At 44.2% G+C, this 21772-nt stretch overlaps 1 protein-coding gene across 1 annotated transcript in view; it reads right to left on the bottom strand.

Moving 5' to 3' along the window:
* SNX31 (sorting nexin 31) overlaps positions 1 to 21157 on the bottom strand; it is a 49048-nt gene extending 27891 nt beyond the window's left edge. Inside the window, exons 1-7 of the mRNA XM_037501758.1 lie at positions 21022 to 21157; positions 20845 to 20919; positions 14985 to 15099; positions 12469 to 12533; positions 5867 to 5977; positions 1812 to 1902; positions 792 to 879 (exon numbers count right to left, since the gene is read on the bottom strand). Coding sequence (XP_037357655.1) covers positions 792 to 879; positions 1812 to 1902; positions 5867 to 5977; positions 12469 to 12533; positions 14985 to 15099; positions 20845 to 20919; positions 21022 to 21087 — 611 coding nt within the window. The 5' untranslated portion in view covers positions 21088 to 21157. The remainder of the gene's footprint in view (positions 1 to 791; positions 880 to 1811; positions 1903 to 5866; positions 5978 to 12468; positions 12534 to 14984; positions 15100 to 20844; positions 20920 to 21021) is intronic.
* Positions 21158 to 21772: the final 615 nt, after the last annotated feature.

Raw genomic sequence — 21772 nt, 5'->3', positions numbered from 1 at the left:
GCTGCCTCCATCACCTGCCTGAACCACTCCAGTAAACTTTTCACCCGGCATTCTGCCCCCATGAGCTTCCCTCCACTTTCCAGCCAGGGTGGTCTTTCCAGAGTAACCACTCCGGCTCCCACAGCCCCATTTGTCCTGCTTGCTTCCAAGGCCCTTCATGGGACCACCTCTGCTTTCATGGCCAGCTCTCTCTTAGCCTGCCCTTCCCCCACATCCTCCCTTCCAACCACGTGGAAGGTTGGAGCTCAAGTGAGGTATGACAAGGTTAAGAAAACTACTATTCCTAGATTTCAAACTGCCTTTCTTTAAAGCTGCTGAGCTCAGATTACAGAATAATTGGGCAGGGAGAGAGTTCAACAGATGAATCACACCTGCTTGTCCCTACAACAAATCCCTTCAATTAAAACAGGAATCCATTCCAAAGCGAACCCACAGCCAGCAATTCCTCCCTAACACCTGTCTAAATCCCCACCCCCAGTCCCGTTTTTTCAAGCCTTCCCTTCATGACTACCGGCCTGGTGATAATACCTCTCAAGTACTTACTTGAGACCAGTAAGAGCCATCCTCAGCATCCTATTCCTCAACAAATGGTTAGGACCAAAATGTCTGGTTAGGACAAAAATTCTCCTCTTCCCAACCCCCCATCCTCACTGCTTTTCTCTTAATCTCCCCTGGCTCCTGAACCCTCGCCAGCTGTCGGGCTATGAGTGGGACATGAGAGACCAACAAGTTCTGTTCAGTGATCATAAGAGCTCTTGAAATACCTGCCGTCACGGTAGGAAGTCACTCACCACTTTCTGAGTCCAACCTGGCAGTTTTCTACTTCAGAACTTCGAAGGCTGACATAGGGGAGTTCGAAGTCTGCCAATTTTTTCATGACTAGAGAAATGGGAAAGGAAGTCTTGCTGTTTAAAGCACAGCAAACAATCTGCAGAGACTTTAAAATGAGAAAAGAAAGCATAGCGATTGGAAAGATTAAAATCCCAATAATATTATTCTCATGCACTTGTATATAATTTTTTTAATTTCTGAAATTCATTTTTAAAAAAGCATTTGTTCCTCATGAAAGACCAGTGTTCGAGCAGGGGGTCCGACACTGGGATACAGATGAAGGATCCGTGGGTCCAGAGAGGCCAGGGCCATTGTCATTTCACTCTGCTTCAGTGGCCAACCTGACATCAAACCGCCAACTCAGAGCTCCTCCCACAGCTTCATGAGCATATATACAAAGCTCTTGGTGATGACAGACCCATTTTACAACTGAAGAACATGTACTATCTAGAGAGTCACTCTAGAGAAAGGCAAACACATGAATTGTCCATTGTTTCATTATCTTACACACTTTTTTAAAAATTCTCTAAGAACTTCTTTATAACATCCGCATTTTATAGCAAATAAACTATAACAAGAGAGACCTTGCTGTGGAGGGTCCTGATGCAGGTAGTCCAGGACTCTACTCACAGGGAACTGTGCATGGTTGGTGATCAGCAGCCAGGGTGCAAGTATAAAAGTGGGTACATGTCAAGACTGGGGCAGGGAGGTACAGTTACTGGAGAGCCCTGCTTCCTTGTTCCTGCCCATGCACATCACATCTCTAGGGTGCTCATCTGCAGTTCTCCCTGGACACAGACACACACAACATCCACCCCAGGGACTTTTGATTTGGGGGCAGAGAAAAATCGTAAGGATAACACACTGGAGAGCTGCCTCATGGGTGACACCCCCTCAGCTGTTCTCCTGCCTCTCCTGGGCAGAGTCCCTGTCCACATCTGCCCACTCCACTCCTGGCTGTCCTGTATTCCTCTTCTTACCAGAGAGCTTGCCCTCCTTGCAAAACTGAATGAGAAATAGGCCGAAGTAGTCCAGGAGCTCCCGACACAGTCCAATTTTGTGTGATACCACCTTGAATCAAAGACAAAAGAAAGAGATGGGGCAGGGGAGGGAGTCAGGGGTGTCCAGCAGCCTCACTGTGATGTGCAGAGTGTGATACTGCCTGTAAACATCAATAAATGTCTTAGACATCAAAATCAGACATTAAAAGAAATCACTTCTGAACCTTAAAATGACACATATTCATCTCAGACATTTTAGAAATTAGAAAAAAATGAAAATCGACACCCGTGGCGCTGTGTCCTATGTGAGCTGTGCATGCTTCTCCCAGCTCGTTAAGGTCTGTATTGTCCACTGGAGGGCAGCCGGCATTCTCCACTGCGTCTGCCTGTGACGTCTGCCCCTGGGTCCACACACCAGCTTCCCTTCCTGTGGGCTGGTTGATCAGACGTCGGGAAAAGGAAGGTCCCCATTGCTTGGCTGGCATATAAAAGTGACTGAGCTGCTGCCCACCTTGGACAGCCAGCCCTGCTTCTAGCTGATGTTTCCTGTGAAGGTCAATTTTAATTGACTGGGGCGTTTACTCAATGAACCCTCAGCTCACAGGCACGGCTGCCTCATATCAGACTCCTCTTTGACCTTCACATCAAATGGCTTTCATTTCCACCTCAGTGGTTTTGTTTTTACCACCAGGTCCCTGAGGCTGGAACCTCATGACACTGCGCATCCATCCCCTCCCCTCAGCAGGAACTTCCACACTACCGGGGGTTCGGCCTCTCCACCCATCCAGCCAAGCCCTCTCTAAGCCAGGGCTCCTGGGTGGTCTCTTTGCACACCGACTGAATCCGTTCCATCACTTCTGCACCACGGGTGCATTTGCCTTTCCAGCACTGTGCTGAGCTGATGCTTTAACCACGGCTCCCAGTTCTCAGGGTGGCAGCTGTACAAATACCAGGCTCAAAGGGGTACTTTTCCTGTCAGAGATCTAGAAATTACTGCATGAGGCAATCTCAAAAGGTAGCTAGTATGAGTGGGTGTTCTCAGAATAGCTTTGAGGAAAAAAATGAGTAATCTGGGAACTTTTCATGACTTTTACTCAACTTATCCCTGCTCCCCTTTCTTCCTCACGCTCTTCCCCACACTCTTGCAAAAAACCCCAAAGCCAATACACAAGGTATGTGCATGCGTGCTTGTGCTGTCAGGTAGCAGGCTCTGAAGACATCTATTTCTAGAGTAAATATGACCTACGTCCACTCAAATTAGATTTCTCTCTTTTCTGGCTCATTTAGTGCAAATGGCAAGCTTACATGGCAAAGCAGGTAGGAGAGTGGGCAAAGGAGAACAGAAAAAGCTGTTTCTAATGTCTAAGGACAAATCCAAACACCTTCATTTGAGAGGAATAAGCGTCAACAAAAAATAGAGCATTATTTTCTCTTAGTAAATGTTAAGATGTTTCAAATGACAACCATCACAGCAAAAAAAAATACATATATATATATATACTATATTAATTCAAGGGCATAGACAGGCAGAGATTCTAGTTTGTACTGGTCTTTAAAGAGCCCAGCAGAATGGAGATTAAGGCAGATGGGAGAAGCAAAGTGAGAGTGGCTGCAAGCAGGCTAGAGAAAATACAGGCAATGGTTCTTAATTATAACATTTAAATGACGTGTTCATGCGAGCAAGAGAATTTCCCAATCTGCAGGAGAGAATTCACAATTCTGTCTGAATGAGTCCTCACTTTACCTTCCCTGGAATCTATCACTTTGAGGTAGAACCTCCAGTTAGCTAGTTACCCGATGCTAAGGATGTCAGCACTATGGCTCTGAATTTTCACAAGCCAGTGTGATTGGAAAAGAGAAAGTGCACGTTTCTGGGATCACAAATATATACTATTAGTTCTTAGGAGAAATGGACAATAGATGAGATTGTTGAGACCGAGACTTACTAAGAAATGACCACAACCACTATTGATGGACCATGAGCTATTTCTACAATTATTTAGACATTTTCTGGAAAGGGGAACTTACAGAAGTGCACATAGCTACAATGTGAAAGTGCCAAAATTTGAATCCAGGACTTGCCTTAATACACATCGAGGCGATCACAAGCTCCCTCCAGCAGCCAGCTTCAGCTGCAGATCAGTCTAGCCTGACCAGCAGTCCATTGGGTGAAAAACGCGTCAATGATGATGACCTCAGGCAGGGCAAGTGCTTTCTAGTTCTCCACAACCATTTCCTAATGACCTTAAATCCTCTGGTTGTACCCCCACGTTACCTGTAAGCCCCAGAGGCATCAGGTTTGTGGCTCTCACCCTCTCTGTTACTCCTCCATCAGTGGGTCTGTTACCAATGTCTTAAATCAGGAGGGCAATTTAGGGAACTGCATTTTGTTTTGGGAGTGTTTGTTTTTTTTTTAATTTGTTTTTTGCATTAAGCACCTTCAAGCATTAAGCATCAAGGGACTTTGATGCTTTTTAGAAGGATCATTTGGGAAATCGGTACAGAAGATTAGCAAGGCTAGAAGCCAGGAGTCAAGTTTGGGAAATGTGATAGAAATCCAGCTCACAGGGGGCCTCCCGTGGTGTAGCGGATTGAGCACCATGCTGTGAAGCTGTCTGCAGCCTCAGCAGGTCAGGTTCGATCCCCACCGGTCAGTGAGAATCCCACATGGTGTGGCAGACCTCTCCTGTGGCGCCCGCTGCTCCCCTCAGCAGTGTGTTTCGGTCCTTCTGCCTGTTCTGCTCCCCGCTCTGTCTCTAGTGAATCCTCTCACCCTCCCACGCCTCTGGCCTGTACCCCAGCTCTTGTATTAAAATAAATAAATATTTAAAAAAAAGAAAAGAAATCCAGCTCAGAAATGATGACCCTGAAACAAGGGAGGTAGGGGGAGAGAAGAGAACGGGAAGATGGGTGCCTAGGAGAGGGAGTAGGGATACGGTGTCAATGTGGGGGTGAAGGAGGAAGAGGAGCCCAATGTAACTCTCAGTGGATGGTCTCAGCAACTAAGTGGCTGCCGATGCCATTCAACCTGGTCAGCAATAAACAGGAACGTAATAAAGCTTGGGGCAAGGTGTGGGCAGTCACTTTCATGGAGGAAAGGTGCATAAGAGTCATTCTTGGGTAGGGCCAAGATCTAGAGAGGGGTATTGTCTAATTCAGGGACATAAACTGCTCTTCCAGGACAAGGAGGGCACAGGCAGGTTGGTGTGTCCAGGCTGGAGAGATGAGCATGACTCAGGCAGGAAGCCGCCATGATCTCAGGTAAACGTGGGCTTCAGAACTATGAGCCCAACAGGGACCCTTTCACTTGCATCCCCCTCAGAAGGTGAAAGGTACACAATCCCCATTTTCTGTCCAGAAAGGTCCTAGAAACTTTGTCTTCCCCCTGTTGATAATTTTTTATTCTCCCTTATATATTTCCAGGGAGTATTAGAACGAAAGCCCTGTAAAGGGAAAAGGCCTGGGGCCCCACCCTCAGGAGCAGTTGTGGGTGTCCCTTCCACAGCCCAGGCAGAGGGAGGGAAGGCCAGAGAGGCAAAGCTGGTAATGGTCAAGATGAAGAAGGAGAGGATGCTTTCTGCGTCTCATCCTTGGAGTCTTCAGAGAACAACTAAAACTCAGGTCTGGATGCTGGGCCCAGTGTTAGACCTGCCTGGTTTCAGGGATCTTGGAGCCTTGGGGAAATAAGCTGTCACTATCTGCCTGCCACCAGCCACCAGGGTCTGTTCAAGGGGGCTCCACCTCCTTCCTGCTCCCAAGCAGAGCGCATCCCTTCACAAAGCAGTCTGCATATTCCCAGGGCACATCCAGGGGGGGTTGCAGGGAAATCATACAACCACAGGCTAGACCTAAGAGATCTCTGGAAAGTGGAGGACCACAAGGATAGTAAAACCTGGATGGTGCCACCATGCCCACAGAGACAACATCCAGAGCAATGACAGTCAGACACCCGCAGAAGGCAACCATCTCCTAGTTCCTGGCTTTGAAAAGAATCCTGATCTCCATTTTGGACCCTGAGTTAAGACCTAGTTTACCTCTAGAACTCTCTCAGCAGTATCTGATGTTAGAACTTCAACTTTGATGCTCTTTCCATCAGGCAGGAATATATCCAGAGAGGCTTTCTTGGTAGTGATGCTAAAGGTGTCCTGTAAGGAAAGAAAAGCACAGTAAGCTTCCACTCTCAGTGGGTTTCCTTCCTCCAGAACACAGGCCCTGAGCACCCCTCATACAACCCCAGGCCACACTTTCCTCACGCCTTCACTGCTACCCTTCCAGGGGAATTTTGGAAGGTTTTCTGGTTCCCATGCAGTCATAATAACTGACTGGGGCAAACCGCAGCAGAGCCCCCAAGATAACACACTGAAGTAAGACACAGGCAGTCAGAGGTAGGGTTTCTCTAGTACAGTTGTTATGACTAGTTCCTTACTAGGAGCTTTTCCTAGAACTTTGACTTAGGACACCTTTGCCTAGAACTTGGAATCTTCAATGTTTTTGGCCTGAACTCACAAACATCTCTAATCTCAGGGGGGAAAAAAAAAACTACCACAAAATAAATGGGAAAAACATTGCTTCTGAATAAGATTCTAATTTGTTACCTCAATGCAACTCCTACTGAAATATATAGCAGACTAGTTATCTAAATTACGTAAACAGTCAAAATGATATAAACGCTATCTCTATTAAATTCTTCTGCAAAAAGAAGGGGTGGGAGAAAGCAGATTGGATTGATAGAATGGCTGAGTTTACAGATAGCCCTGAAATCAGACACTTGAGGATTTTATTAAAAAGGCAAAGGGCAGCCATGTGTTTCTGGATCAGGGAAATGGGTGGATGAAAATGCCATTATAGGAAGGTTTCTCTGGTGATGCAGTAAAAATGGCCTAGAAGAGACACTCTAGTGTTGGGAGACATGAGCAAGGGTGTGGTAAAGTGCTCATGAGGTACATAGGGACAGGTGTGGTTAAGAAACAGAGTTCAGAGAGCAGACTGCTGGGTCCATCATGTGTGACCTGTGTAAGCCTGGTTTCCCTCTACACCTCATGTGTGACCTGTGTAAGAGGTTTCCCTCTAAACCTCACTCCTTCAGTTCTAGAAGAAAGGCAGTAATCATGCCCATCTCAGAGGCCTGTGGGGAGGGTTTAAGGTGGGTGCACACGTGGGATGTGGGACAGCCCTCACTTCAAACACAAAATCGGCTTTATAGTTTGGTTATTACTAACTGTAGGAATGGGAAGAAGTTTTCTATGTTTAATTTGACTTGGTGGGAAAAGATAAAAATAAAGGAATCAACAGAAGATTCAGGAAGATGTTTTCAACACACTCATACCTAATCAAGTTCTGAGTCCTGCATATTTAACCTGTCAAACTATCTCCAGAATCTACCTACCTCTCTATTTCCAATTCGAGCATCTCAGACCCAACTGGAATCCCTCTCCTTACCAGTCTCCTTGCTTCCCTTCTCCCCACTCCCACTGAAACCCTGCAAAGCAGCAATCAGAAATAAATTTTAAATGCACACCTAAAAATGTCCTTCTCTTGCTTGAAACCCTCTAAGGCCCTTACATTGCTCATGAGGTGCTTAAGGGAATTCTCCAAACAATCTTCTGATTGATCATTTAGACCTTCCCTCCTATAACCTGATACCAGGATGCAAATATTTCAGTCACTACAAAGAGATAACCTCCCCACCCCCAATTCTATTAGTAATTAGTAGACTCAGAAGTTATGAGATGATTCTGTTAGAATCCTTCTTAACACTGTTTTATTTTAGAATTGAGAGTAGATTTCTTTACAACTATGAGATAATTTACTTTGTTTAAAAAAATAAATATTTTTAGGATATGGTAGGGGAAAAATCAGGGACTTGAAAAATCTCCATGAGATAAAACCAGCACACAACAGAAAAAACATTCTAGGTTTAGAGTGGTGATCAAGGAGGCACTGGGCTCTATTTTTGACACTTAAATCACAGTAGAATGTAAATAATTAACAAAATGTAAAAGCAATATAAAAACATTAGAGGATTAGAAGAAAAAAATACAGAAAAGCATTGGAAATACAATTGGTACGGGGTGAAGGGTGGGGTGGGATGTCAACTTGGTAGCGTTGGAGTATAGAAAAATAAAACCTTAAGTAAGCTGTCACCTTGATCTAGGGCAGACCAGGAATCACAACACACAATTCATACCAGAAATGAAATGCACTTATCTTTAAAAAACTTCTAAATTCTCCAATAGCATGAGCTGCCTTAACACATTTTAAAATACGTGTTAATTCTGTTTAAGTTAAATTTAACAACCTGAGAAATTCTTTAATTTCTCCAGGAAGATCAATCAGAGTGCTTTATTGATATTCTGCTCTGAAGCAGAGGCAAAGCTGACAGCCACTGGTTGCTGATTACTGAGGTTTCTTTGTCAAGAAAATCCATACTTGGACCCATCGAGCTCAAATCCCCATCACAGTTAAGAAGAGGTCCTGATCAGTTCTCTACAAGGAAATGGTATCACTTCCCAGAGACCCACATGTGGCTCTAAGTTGCCTCTATGCCCCCTACCCCACGCAGGTTCACAAAAGCCACTCAAAATACCTTTTCAGTTATCTTTTTCTCACATTCTCATGAGGACCTAGGACACTCCCACTGAATAGCCAGGAACATAAAATGGTCTCTAGTCCAAAGATATTTGTTTTACCTCTTCAAAAATTCCTTCATAGCAAAGGTAATCACAGGGCAAAAGTCTAGATCATAATAAATCAAGGGGGTCTAGACACACAAAACAAGGGGGGACTGGTGGGCGACAGGGCTGAGTGGGTTACCAGAACCACAGCACCCATGGTATAGAGGCTCTGGACCCAGGGTGCCTGGATTGGGACCCAGCTCTTCTGCATTCCAGCTACATAAACTTAAACAAGCTAATTAATCTGAGAAAAAGGATACTACTAGCATCTCCTCTAGCAAGTTGTAAAGAGTAGATGAGATTCTTCAGGTAAAGCAGCAGGCGCAGCACAGATGAAATGCCCAGTTGGAGGGAACTCCCTCTTGTTACTGCAACTTGCCTACACTTTCCCTTGATAGAGGCTTTCCTCCAAAGGGGTCCTGGAAGGCCCCATGCACTCATGCATCTAACACTGTATGTTCTTGCCCAGAGACAGGGATATATTCTTGTACCACTTGAGTGCTGGGGAGCCAGGACTGTGCACATGTGATTATTTGGCAATAACAACTTAGAAACTGCAGGCCAAGTGCTTATGAGTGGCAGTGAAAATATCCAGGTGGGGACTGTACAATACTGAGTCATAGACACGGCCTAGTCCCTGTCCCTAGGGCTCCCTGTGGGTTCTGGAGAATCCACACATCACTGCTGCTGCCCGGGCCCCACCAGCCCTCCAGAAGCTATCTTGCTGTAAGCTCGGTCAGCCGATTCTCTCCTATACTGACTGTGCCCGTTTATTGCCAAAAAATCACTCTGGAAGGCAGCAGACATCTAGAAGGTGGTGGATGGAAGCATCACTGGCAGTTGGAGTAGACTCGCCCCCGGTAAAAAGTAGTTACCACTTCCCTTTCACTAATATCAGTCCTGAGTATCCCAGATTCCATGCATTATGTGGTTTGTTGTTTTTCTCCCTCAGTGGGAAGGAAAAGCCAATGTATAATCGTCCCTCCCTATCCACCCTGAAAAATTTCAAATATCATCTAGATGCCACTTCATGTAGAAGGTGCGTAGACCGAGGACCCTCTACCACGGCCTTCAGACACACACTCTTTATGTGGCACTCCCTCCCTTTCTCACCAGGTCACACAGAGAAAATGGTAATATTTAACTGCACACTGGGCAGGTGGGCCCAGATGCATCATCTTTGTAAAACCCAATCTCAGAGAGGAAAGGGACTGGCCTCCATCTATCACAGCGATAAATGTTTCAATAAATGCCGTGGACCACATGACACTGAAGTGCTTTAAAAGCAATGCCTCGTTTAACCCTCAAAACCGTACTGTGGGGCAGGAGCTACTCTCTCCATTTTACAGATGGGGAAAGTGAGACTCAAAGAGGCTAACATTGACTGAAGCCATGCAGCTTGAGAGTGGAACAGCCAGTCTTGTTGCCTGGTCTTCTCCTTGCCAGAGCTGCCTTGTAATTGCTAAACCAGGCCAGAGGCTATTGATCTCACAGGGGTGTAAAGTGCTAGATCGCAGCCAGGGGATCTGTGGCTTATGGCTTCACTGCAAACACACTGGAGGGGTCTTCAGCAGAGCACTAGTGAGAAAGTGTTGAGAAACCAGAGGCAAGATCCAGAAGCACAACGGACAGACTCGAGTGACTCAGCGCCTAGCACTATCTGCTGCTGGCTCACAAAGCACAGCCCCTTCAAAGTTGGGTGATTTGCTGCCAGGAACTGGCAAGGGACTTATGCAAAAATTCTGCAAGAAAGGAGGAAGAAATGGAAGCAATGAAGGGTGAAATGTACATACCTGAGTCATGACGCCACTAAGCAGATGAAAACAACGAATGCATTAATAAAAATATGGGTTCTCTGAACCAAGACCTCAAAGATTAGACAAAGGTGTCAAAAAAGAAGAAAGATCACAAAAACATACACGAGTAAACTGGTAAAGCTCATGAAAAAAAAAAATGGAGTGAAAAATGAAGACATTCCAAAATAAAAGATACCATCAGATGAAGCAAATGGAGACCCTGTAAGATGCCGCGGGCATAAGGCTTTTGTACAAAGTCAGGAAGGCTTTCGCATCTCAATTATAAAGAACTAAGAATATATAATAAGGAAAAAGCTTTCAAATTATTTAAAAAAAAGACACTCAAAGCTCTAAAATATTGTTACCCTATGAATTCTGTTTAAAAGGCATCAAAGACAAAAACTACAATGAGCCCAAAAAGGTGACAGGACAAAGGCCAAAAGTAGCTCTGTAAGTACTGATAAGGAATGATTAGCAAGAAGTCAGGCTGGGAAAAAAAAAAGCAGGGTCAGGAAATGGGTAGAACATGTGCTTATTTGTAAGACACAAAGGAAAGGCAGGCATGTGAACACTTACATATGCACAGAACTGTGTAGAAAACTATAACTATTTGGACACAAGTGTGTGGTTTCTGAGGAGGGGGACTGGAGGTCAGTGGTGGGAGCAGAACTTACTTTTATCATAGACATACAAACATTTTTGTTGTTTGAATGTTACTACCATTACCATCTCCACAACAAACGTCTCAAAGAAAGTATAGATGTATACACCACCAAGTGAACATGTGACTGTCCCCCCAGTGGCAGACTAGGATCATTTCTTAGATTGACTGAACCGGTGTGTATATGAACACAAATGAACCAATGAATCAATGCAATTTGTTTGCCTCCCCCCGCTTTCATAAAAATCTGATTAAAGTATTACTCCCCAAACTAGGGATTCAGTTCAGTAACAACATAATCTTTCGCAACTTGAGTCCTTTCAAAGCTTTTCCATTCAGTCAAGAACATACAAGCATGAAAATGTTCACACATGTACAACTAGCATGGTGATGAGCTAAATACCACTTAGCAAAGTTCTAGCCTCTAAGGGACAAAGGTCACAGCTCTTATAGCCAACACAGGGAAGGGAGTTGCTGTATGTCATTCTGTTCACACTAAATTTTCTCCCTGATCCATTTACAACAAAGTTGATAATCTACAAGTAATAGCAGGCATACTATTCCTGCAATCCTGATGTCTCAATGTGTTAGCACATCTGGAAATCCCAGCTACAGAAGTAGGGTTCTGGAATTGTCGAAGGCAGTCTTAATGATAAAAGGCTTTCTTCTTCATGGCCAGTTTTGAGTATATGACTACAGAAAAGAGGTATCAATTTCATTAAAAAAGCCAAAGGTCAACTGACACATTTAATTTTCCATCTAGAATCTAGACCTCCAAAAGGACAGAATAGAACCATCATCCAATCTATTCCAAATGAATATATTTTACCTGAGTCCAAGCTGTGTGGGGCTGAGGACCAGAAATTTACACTTGGTTAACTCAGAGACACATACTGCCATGAAATAATAACCTTAGTAAAGAAGAGCAAGCTTCTGGGAACAACCCAAGTGCCGAAGGACAGAGGAGAGGATTAGGAAGATGTGGTATATATACAGAATGGAATACTATTCAGTGATAAAAAAAGATAAACTCTTGCCATTTGCAACAACAGGGTGGAACTGGAGGGGATTATGCTAAGTAAAATAAGTCAGAAGGAGAAAGACAATTACTGGATGGTGTCACTTATATGTGGAATCCAGAAAAATAAAGCAAATGGTGAGATAAAACCAAATCAATAAGAAACCTTAAAATCTCACTGTAGAATTAAGGCCACCAGAGGGAGAGGGGGAAAGCAAAGTCAGGAGGAGGTACAATGGAAAACAGTGGCAGATTTTCAGTGCCTTGGCGGAGGGTGTGGTGTGGTAACATGCATTGAAGGGGGCCATCTTATTAGATCTAAGTCATATAAAATGTTGTGAACAATTGCTACCTGAATAAAGAAAATCAATAAATGAAATATAAAGAATAGTTACTATTTATCCTAGGATGGGAAATAATGGCCATCAAGGATATGCAAGTAAATAAAGTTTATCATCAATTGACTTTAAAAAAATAGCAAGCTTACCAGCTGTACCAGTTTTAAAAAATCAATGAAGACATCACTTCTCAACACGTTTGGGTCCATGGTGACTGAAAAACATGGACAGAGTCAGGTCAGTATGGGGCTGGGTTGATTTCTCTATTAAGTTACTGTGCCCTCCAGGCCTTGTTAGCCCATCACTGCCTCCCTGAAGGCAGTGGAGCTTGTGACCTCTCAAATACATGAAAATCCACAAAGCTAGCCTCCTCCAAGCAGTCTCAATGACATGAAGCCATCTCATGTCAATACTAAGTGATTGTGTCCAGGAATCTTGCTTCACCCACATATACCATGTTGCTCAAATCACCTTGCTTCCCAGACAGGATTGTGATGAAGTTAACATGAAGAAATGAAAAGATCTTATAACTTAAACTCCCATTTTGGCAAGACACTTGGTCATTTGAAAACTTAAATCATCCCAGAAACATTGATTTGAGGATACCTCTTTTAACGATGGAGTTCCCAGGAGGAATTAAAAAGAAGGATGACAAGACTGTGAAAGAGTATAAAGCATTTCATTCATACTTACAGAGTATGTTTTTTTCTTCCTCAGCATTAAAGCTCTAGATATCCACACCCAAGTGCTATGGCCAAATCAGATAGGCAGACAGTTGGCCCTGAGAACTCGAAACTCAGGGCCTAAAAACTGAAGCACTTCCCAGCTATGCCTGCCTTTCTGGTCTTCCTGCCCACTAATTCTCCACTGGGCCCTGCACATTAGCTGAACTGTATACTTACTAAACCTGCATTAACTTTCTTTTTTCTTTCCATTGCTGTTTTACTGATTTCATCAAGTAACTTCTACTAGTACTCAATACAAATATTCACTAAGGTCATGTCAGGTTGTACCTTTCCTAAAACTGTCGTGTTTTTCCAAATAAAGTAATGAAGCATCTCTGTAACATGAGGAACTTTTTTTTCATAAAAGGCATCCTCTCTTTTCTGAGGAGATAATTTCAGAGGGAAAAATCTCTTGTCTTATATTTCTGGAATATTTGGTACATAACTTCATGATAGCATGGATTCTTGGGGGATGATGGGGAAAGCTTCTGAAAAGTGTTCACTCAACTAGCATCTACTGAATAGAATGACAGCTAAGTACCAGGCACTATACTAAGCACTTTGTATATTTTAACTCATTTAACCTCCACAGCAAAACCTAAGGTAAATATAATCTCCAGCTGAAGACACTAAAGAAGGAAAAGAGACAGGATCAGAGGAGGTAAGTGCGTTACCCAAGGTCACACAGCTAGTGAGGTGTAAACCTGGGATTTGACCCAGTTTAGGCTCTAGAGCTTGTGTTCTTTGTCACAACACCAATCTGTGCAGTGTCTTGCTTTATCTTGCCAAAGAGGATGCATAAGACATTCTGCATAAGACAAATGCATGACATTCTCATGACGTGACCAAAGACCAGGCCTGGAAAAGCAACCCCATAAGCACTATGATTGCTTGTGAAAAGGCCAGTTGTTAAAAAGAATATTTTGTTAAGATGTGAGAAAACAAGCCAAGAGAAAATACAGATTCAAAAGACAGTACATTTTGAGATTGAAAATTCTTTTTGCACAGGTCTAAGAAGAGGTTTATGCTCATTACAAAAGAAGAATAGGGAATAGATGACTTCTAGAATTTTTATTTTCTGGTTTTTAAAAAAAATAGGCCACCATGAAAAATGAGGTAAATCAAATGAGGTAAATTGCTGATCTAGAATCACCTAAAAGGTATATAAATAGGAAAAAAATCAACATAGAAGATAAAACATTTTTTTCTTTTGCAGTGAGGAACATCAACAGGGATAATTGGTAAACTTTGAATAAGGTCTCTGGATATTGTACCACTGTCAATTATCTGATTTTGATAACTATACTATGGTTATATAAGAAACTGTACTTGATCTATATAGGAAACACACACAGGTGCATTTAAGGGTGAAGTGACTTATACATGTAACACAAGCATTTATATATATATAATTGTATATATATATATGATATGTATATCATATGTCCCAAAAGTCCATTATAACACACATTCATAACACACATTCATAACACATAGATGCACAATAGTGGGAAAAAATAATAAAACAAATGTAAAATGTTGACATTGGGGAATCAAAGTAAAACACATAGACATTGCATTATTTATGCAAATTTTCTGTATATCAGAAATTCTTTCAAAATAAAAAGTTTTAATAATCAGACACAGAAGAGTAAAGTAAGTGTCCATTTGTGTTCAACAGGGGTGTACATACACAATAGCAGACACACTGATAATTTCTGAAGACTACACAAGCTGCTTCAGAAAAACAATTACCTAGGTCAATGAAAAATTTTCTCCAAAAAAACCCAAAACAAGACTGATGTTGGTGATGCACATGGTGTGCCTATTTGTATAAACCCAGCAAATATACTGGAAACCACTGATTTGTAAGCCTAAATGGGTGAATTTTACCTGTGTAATCTATACTTCAAGAAATCTATAAAAAATCCAGTCCATACCATTTTGCAAATACTGTTCCAGCCGCTCCCTCCTCTCATCAGCCATAGATGTAGTCATTGCTAGATAGTACTTTGGTGGGAAGGGTGGCAGGCCATTTCCAAAGACCCGCTTCAGCTGAAAGAGTAAGCAGACACACAGTTAAGGCAAAAAATCCCTCCAGTTCAAGGTGGATGAGATACCAAAACTTCCTCTAGGGCAAGTCCCCTTCCAGCATGTTATTTAATATGAATCCTTCCTGGTGGCCAAAAGGAGATGAGGATACTTTTGAGTTTTCTTATGGAGGAACTCACTGCAGTCTGTTTCTAGAGATACCATTAGATACAGACAAAGTCACAATTCCAGTCTAGTTTGGTAGATCTGAGGGACATTTTTCATTTTTCATTTGTTTTTACAAGACTTCGTGCCACTCACATCAGACAATATTTTTTTAATTTCCCATAGCATCTATGGTATCAGCGATGACAGGAATTTATTCCTCAACCCTGGCCCACCCCCAAGTCATTTGAACCTACCAGCAGAAGTGAACAGCTAGGCTACTTAATACATTAGCTACCAGCCACCAAACTAGCACTGGAAGTGAGACCAGAACAATCTGAGCAGTGACATACAGTATTGAGCTATAACCCAAAGGAAGAAGTAAATCTAGGCATCTATACATGTATGAAAAAACAGGAGAGAATGGCTAAATCTCCCATGCAAAAGAATCCCAAGTGACAAATATAAGTACTGTAATGGCAGAAAGGGCACAGAGCAGGATCTCTACAATCCTCTGCAGATGGATAAAGGAAATTCCTGGAGCCCTCGGTTGCTTTTCAGGCCTCTAGTGGGATTTTACCAGGTACACAGCAGGCAGGGGTGCTGGGGGGCCGGGAGGCTGGCAGGCCTCTTTCTTCCTTTTCTGGTTCTCTCCTCCTGGTTCTGTTCCGTGATGCTGCCCTTAAAAGCCCAGTCTCGCTGAGCATATTTCGCTGAGCGAAATAAGCCAGAAAGAAAAAGAAAAATACTGGATGGTCTCACTCATAGCAGGAATCTGGAAAACTTAAATAAGGGACCAGGAAAATGAATAACTATAAGAAAGTGAAAATCAAAATCAACAAAAAACTATGAACCAGAGACACTTTTTGGGGGGGGGGGCGGGAGGGGAGGGATTGGGTCAGAATGGGGGGTTGCAATTGTATGGGGAATATAAAAATAAAATTTATTATTTAAAAAAAAAAAAAAGCCCAGTCTCAGCCCAGGTGCCCACCTATGTATGCCCACACCCTATTCCAGGTGTCCACCAGCAGGCATGCATTCAGGACTGCAGGGATCCATCATCAATGTTAATGGTGGGAGGGCAGTAAAGCCTGACAAACATTTACCCTACAAGTACGCATCACTCGTGCCAGGAGATGAGCATAAACCCCATTCTTTAAGCATCAACTGCAACTAACGACCTGACAAACAAGACCTCAGCCAGGTCATCAAGGTGAAAAGTCACACTGATGGCATGTGATTAAATGGCACTTGACCTCAGGTCTTCCTCCCCAAAATCCATAACCCCAGTCTGATCATGTGAAAAACATCAGATTTATTGAACAGTACTCTCAAAACAGTCAAAATCATTTAGAACAAGGAAAATTCTGGGATGGTCAAGAAGAGCCTGAGGAGATGTAACAACCAAGTGTGATATGGGATCCTGGATGGGATCCTGGAATAGAAATTAGGTAAACATTCAAGAAGTCTGAATAAGGTATGGACTATAGCTAATAACACCACTTCATTAGCAACTACAGCAATCCTGCTTCATTAACAGTAGTAGATCCACCACATTAAAGGAAAACAACAGAGGAAATTGGGTGCAGCTCATTTTTTAGTGCAGGGTCCTATTGTCAAATAGGACAAAGAGCTCTTTGCAATTTTTCTGTAAATGTAAAATTGGTCTCCAAAAATAAAGGTTTTTCTTTAAAAAGCTGATGTTCTTACTTCTCTTGAAAAATGAGTCTAGAGTCCCCTTCAGAGACCTAAGAGGTTCCCATCACTCCCCACTGCTTCTCACCTGATCCACAACTGCCACCAGTTATCTGCCTGATCCCTTTAGCCATTTAAGTTTGCAACCTTTCCTCTAAATCTGGTAGCATAAACAATTACAGCAATAATTCTGTTTCTTTTAAATGCAAGGAAATGTTTGTGCCTTGCCAGAGACTGTCAAAGGCACCCCAGCTGCAGCATCATCCCAGACAGGCAACTCAAACAGTGAGGATTTATGTCCCCATCTCTACTTACTCTATTAAATAGAAGAGATTTGTCTTCTCCACATGCAATTATTTCTTGATTAACTGATTAAGTGATCTTTAAAAAGCAATTCTCTTCTTTGGCATATGTTCATAAACCTCACAGATGCTCCCGAATTGGTTTTAATCACAGAAAGGCTGGCCGGATTATCCACCTGCAGGACAGCATCTTTGGGAAGTCCCTACCTAAGGCCAATGATCTGGGGGAGAAAGTAAACAAGGATGAAGGTTCTAATACCAATCACAGAGCAAAAACTCTCCCAGCAGGTTTTACAACCTTAGCTGATGTCTCAAGGAATCTTTCTCCTCCTTCGCTAATGCTGGTGAAAGGGAGAGGACAAACATAAAATGAGTAGTTAAATGTGCCAAAAGTCAATCATCAACTCTGCAAGTTCATCTACTTTATCAAAAGAGAGACCTTTTTTACTGGTCTCAGGACATATTTTAGCTATTCATACCTCTCATATACTGAGAATTACTTGGTTTTAGAGTTTAAGCTCCATCATTCTTTCAAGAAACTGAAGAAATCAAAAGGAAAATACATCTCTTCTATTTTTGTGAGTTTTTTTTTTTTTGGGGGGGGGCACATGGAAAGGCCATCTCTAGGTGTCTCTAAGACCAAACTCCAGCAAGGGAAATTTGGCTTGCCCACACCAACAGCAATGACAGACTTTAGCAGGGTATCCAAGAATTCAACTCAATTCTGACATTTATGTGGAGTCAGATTCCACAGGTAAAACACTCAGCCTCCTAAGACCACCCTCCACTTCATACAAAGGCTGTTAAAACCTGAACACATCAACTGGAGCATAAAGTAACTGCTTAGTTGTTACTGTTTTGAGTTAATAATAAAGGCCAACAATCACTTAAGATGTAAACAATTTCTTTAAAATAAAGTTGTTTCTACCAATAGAGCAGAAAGGGCTTATACTAAGTGAAATAAGTCAGAAGGAGAAAGATAAATACCGGATGGTGTCCCTCAGATGTGGAATATAGAAAAATAAAACAAAGGGTCAGACAAATCCAAACTTGAAAACCAAGCCTTGAAAACTGACCATTGATCTTAGGCTTTCGGGGGGGTGGGGTAGGAGTGAAAACAGAGGGATGAAGGGGAAGGATGGACTGTGACGGAGGACTACAGGTGGTGGGAGGGCTATGGTGACTATACCTGGGGTCAGGGAATCCTATAGTACCAAAAAACTAAGAAGGATGTAAAACAACCGTACTTCAATAACAATTTAAAAAAATTAACAACTAAAAAAATTGTTTTGAAAAGCAAAGCATGACATACTAAAAGAAAAACGAAGTTGTTCCTACAAAAAGGGAATATATTGATAAGTGCAGAATGTAAAGTAGTTTGAAACTAGATAAATCTCCACTTTAGGATTTTGAAAAACCTGGGACAAATATGAAAATATATAGTCATTAATATGTATTTTATGCCCTGCAGAGGGCACTGGGCTGTGGCAATTCAATATCTAAGGGTCCACAGCAGTGAAGAATAGTTTTTGTCTAAAATAGAAGATCAAGAATAAGTTTTTTTCCTTTATGTCTCTACTTCGGGTTTTGCTAGATGAGTTTGTTTGAAAACAGGCATTTTTCTGAGTCTGCTGGTTAAGGAGGGCCAGGAATCCTTCAAAGGACTGAGTCAGTTAGTGTTTACTGAGCATGTACTATGTGCCAAGCTCTGTGAAAAACTGACCCCCTAGTCTTCACATGTACCCTCTGAAGCTGACATCCATAATCACCTATTTGCTTATTATTTCTGATAAGAAAATTGGATGTCAAAGAAGAGGTGGAATGAACAGCCAGGAAGTTGTCAATTTCCTGTTCTCCCTGCTCCTCACCTCTATTTCCTTCTCTTCACTCCATGGTGGCTGCCTCCCCAATTGCATCACAGGAAGACTGATGCCAAAAACACCTTTACTTTCTCTCCTTGGAGATGCCCACCCACATACCTCTGTGGTCCTCCCAACTCCCCAAACTATTTGTCAGAAGTAGTAACTCATCTTTCAGAAGTTAGAAACCATGTGCTTTCTCATTCAGTCCTCTGCAAGGATACCTGAGAACCTACCAGGGCTCAGGCATTGTACCCTGTTTGCAATTCAAAGACAGCCACACAAATTAACTAACACATTGTTGACACCAAAGACACAAATCATACCTTGAAAACGGACTTTTCCAACGCACTATAGTGTGGGAGCAAGAAGACTTGCTTCAGTGATCCTTTCAATAGTGGAAGAATGAAACAGCTGTCCATTAACAGAAGATGGTTCAAGGAAGGTGGGGAATATTCACTTGAACCAGAGATTGTCTGAAAGGATTCTCCCAGAGGTGTTAATAGCTGTTGCCTGGGCAAGTTCTCTCTTTCCCTCTCTCTCCCTCCTTTATGCACAGACTTTTTATAGGACCAATTCTTAAAAAACAAAGAAAGAAACAAAAAGCTGCACAGGGATGGGGGGTGATGAGGTTTATTTCAAAATTTCATTTACTCCTTGTAGGGTAAGGAAAAATGTCAGGCTTTTCTGCCCTCCCGCCATCAGGATAGATGATGGATCCTTGAGGTCCTGAATGCATGCCTGATGGCGGGCACCTGGTGTAGGGTGTGTGCGCATAGGTAGATGAGATCCACCTGGGCTAAGACTGTACTTTTAAGGGCTGCGTCCCGGGGACACCAGTAGAAGCCAAGAAGCCAAGAGAGAAGCAAAGAAGCAGAAGCAGAGAATGCCAGAGAGCCCAGAGAGAGTGTGGATTTGCTGGGGGCTGGGAGGCCTGCCAGCCTCCCGGCCCCCCAGCACCCCTGCCTGCCATGTACCTGATAATCCCAATAAAAACCTGCAAAAACCACTGAGGCTTCTGACTCCTCCTTTACCCGGTCTGCATGGGATCAGTAAACCTGCACTGTGTCCATTCCTGACCCTTACACTCCTCTAACCCATTTCGAAGACTTGCAAAACATCCTTAGCAGTAAAATAAAACCCATTAGAGTAGGCTAATAAATCAGTCTGCCTCTTGGGGAAAAAATGCCAGCAGCACATCAGAGTGAGAAACCACAGGGCAATAGCCTCTGTCTTGACAGGTCATCTGTTTCCTGGGTTCTCAGGCTGCCAGGACTTGAAGTCTATGAATGAGGTCGGTGGCTTGAAAACAAAACTAGAGACACACCTTCTCAAAGGGTACCTAGGTAAGCTGAAGAAGCTCTAGAGAGAAAGGAGCTTTAAAAAAATACCCATGTGCAAGATTCCTAGAGTCCACCGTGGTCTAGATTGCACATTTGAATGGAGACACTGTTCCGGGAACAGCTAGCACTGACCCGGGGGCTACCACAGCCCTGCACCGTGCCAGGTGCTACTGGGGGATCACCACTCTGGATAGGGATTGGGAGAATCACGGACGCTCGCGTCTGCTACTCACAGCTGTAGAAGATTACGAACAGCAACAAACATTGATTGAGCGGAGGCCCAGCCGCTCAGTTAACCTTAGCAAGGCCGGGCTGCACAGGTTAGGCGCCTGCAGCCCTCAAAAGTCCCGGCGTCTCGCTAGAGTCGCTCGCCCGGAGCCCACTGGACGCCTCGCACCCACTTACCTGTTCGTTCCAACGGTGCAGCTGGCTGTAGCGCACCCTGCAGAAGAGGAGCCCGTCCAGATACACCGAGTACAGCTGCAAACACACAAGCGTCCCGGATCAGCGGAGCGCAGGTGAGCCGCGTCCCTGCGCGTCCGCGGTCCCCCTCCCGCCGTCTCCGGCCCCGGCCCCGCGCACCACGTAGCGGCCCCCCAGCGCGTCGGGGCGCGGCTGGGACACCGGGATGCAGAAGTGCGTCTTCATGGCTCCGGCGGCTGCAAGATTTTCCAACGCCCTTTAATGTGGGAGCGAGGCACCGGGGCTAGCTCGGGCACCGGGGTGTGGGCGCAGGCACCGGGGCTGGCTCGGGACTCCCGGGAGCTTGCCCTGGGACGGCCGCAGCGGCGTGGGCCGCGAGTTCGAGCTCCGCTGGCCACCCGATGCCCGACCCGCGGCGCTGGCGCCGTCCGCCGGTTCCCGCTCCGCAAGCACCCCGGGGCCCGCCGCGGCCGCGCGCTCCAGGGCTTTGAGGCCCGGGCAGTGGGCGCAGCTAGGCTGGCCACGCCGCCCCGGGCGGGGCCCGGCTCTCGCACGCCCTTGCCGAGGGCGGGGACCCGAGACCCGAGACCCGGTCGCGCAGCCCCGGGCGGTCACCCCGCGGCGGTGCTCTGACCCCGGGGCGGGCCGGGGCGGGGCGCGGCGGCGGGTAAGGACCCCGCCAGCAGCCAGCCTGCGCGAGGCTGTGCGCTGGAGGAGGAATTCAGGATAAAAAGAACCCCAGAGAGAGACAGAGACCCAGAGGATCCTTGTGGTCAAAAATGGCGGGGCGGGGAGAGGGGAGATGAGATGAAAGTGTCCTGGGAGAAGGTCTGGGTTTCCATCAGATTTTCTAGGCGGTCCTTGAACCTACAAAAGTTAAGAGTCGTTGCTCGAGGTGCGTAGAGGTCCA

This window comes from Talpa occidentalis, unplaced genomic scaffold, assembly GCF_014898055.3.
Source record: "Talpa occidentalis isolate TD23 unplaced genomic scaffold, MPIMG_talOcc4v2.1, whole genome shotgun sequence".
Taxonomy (NCBI): domain Eukaryota; kingdom Metazoa; phylum Chordata; class Mammalia; order Eulipotyphla; family Talpidae; genus Talpa; species Talpa occidentalis.
The sequence above is the reverse complement of the archived record's forward strand: the minus strand, read 5'-3'. Positions and strand labels throughout refer to the sequence as shown.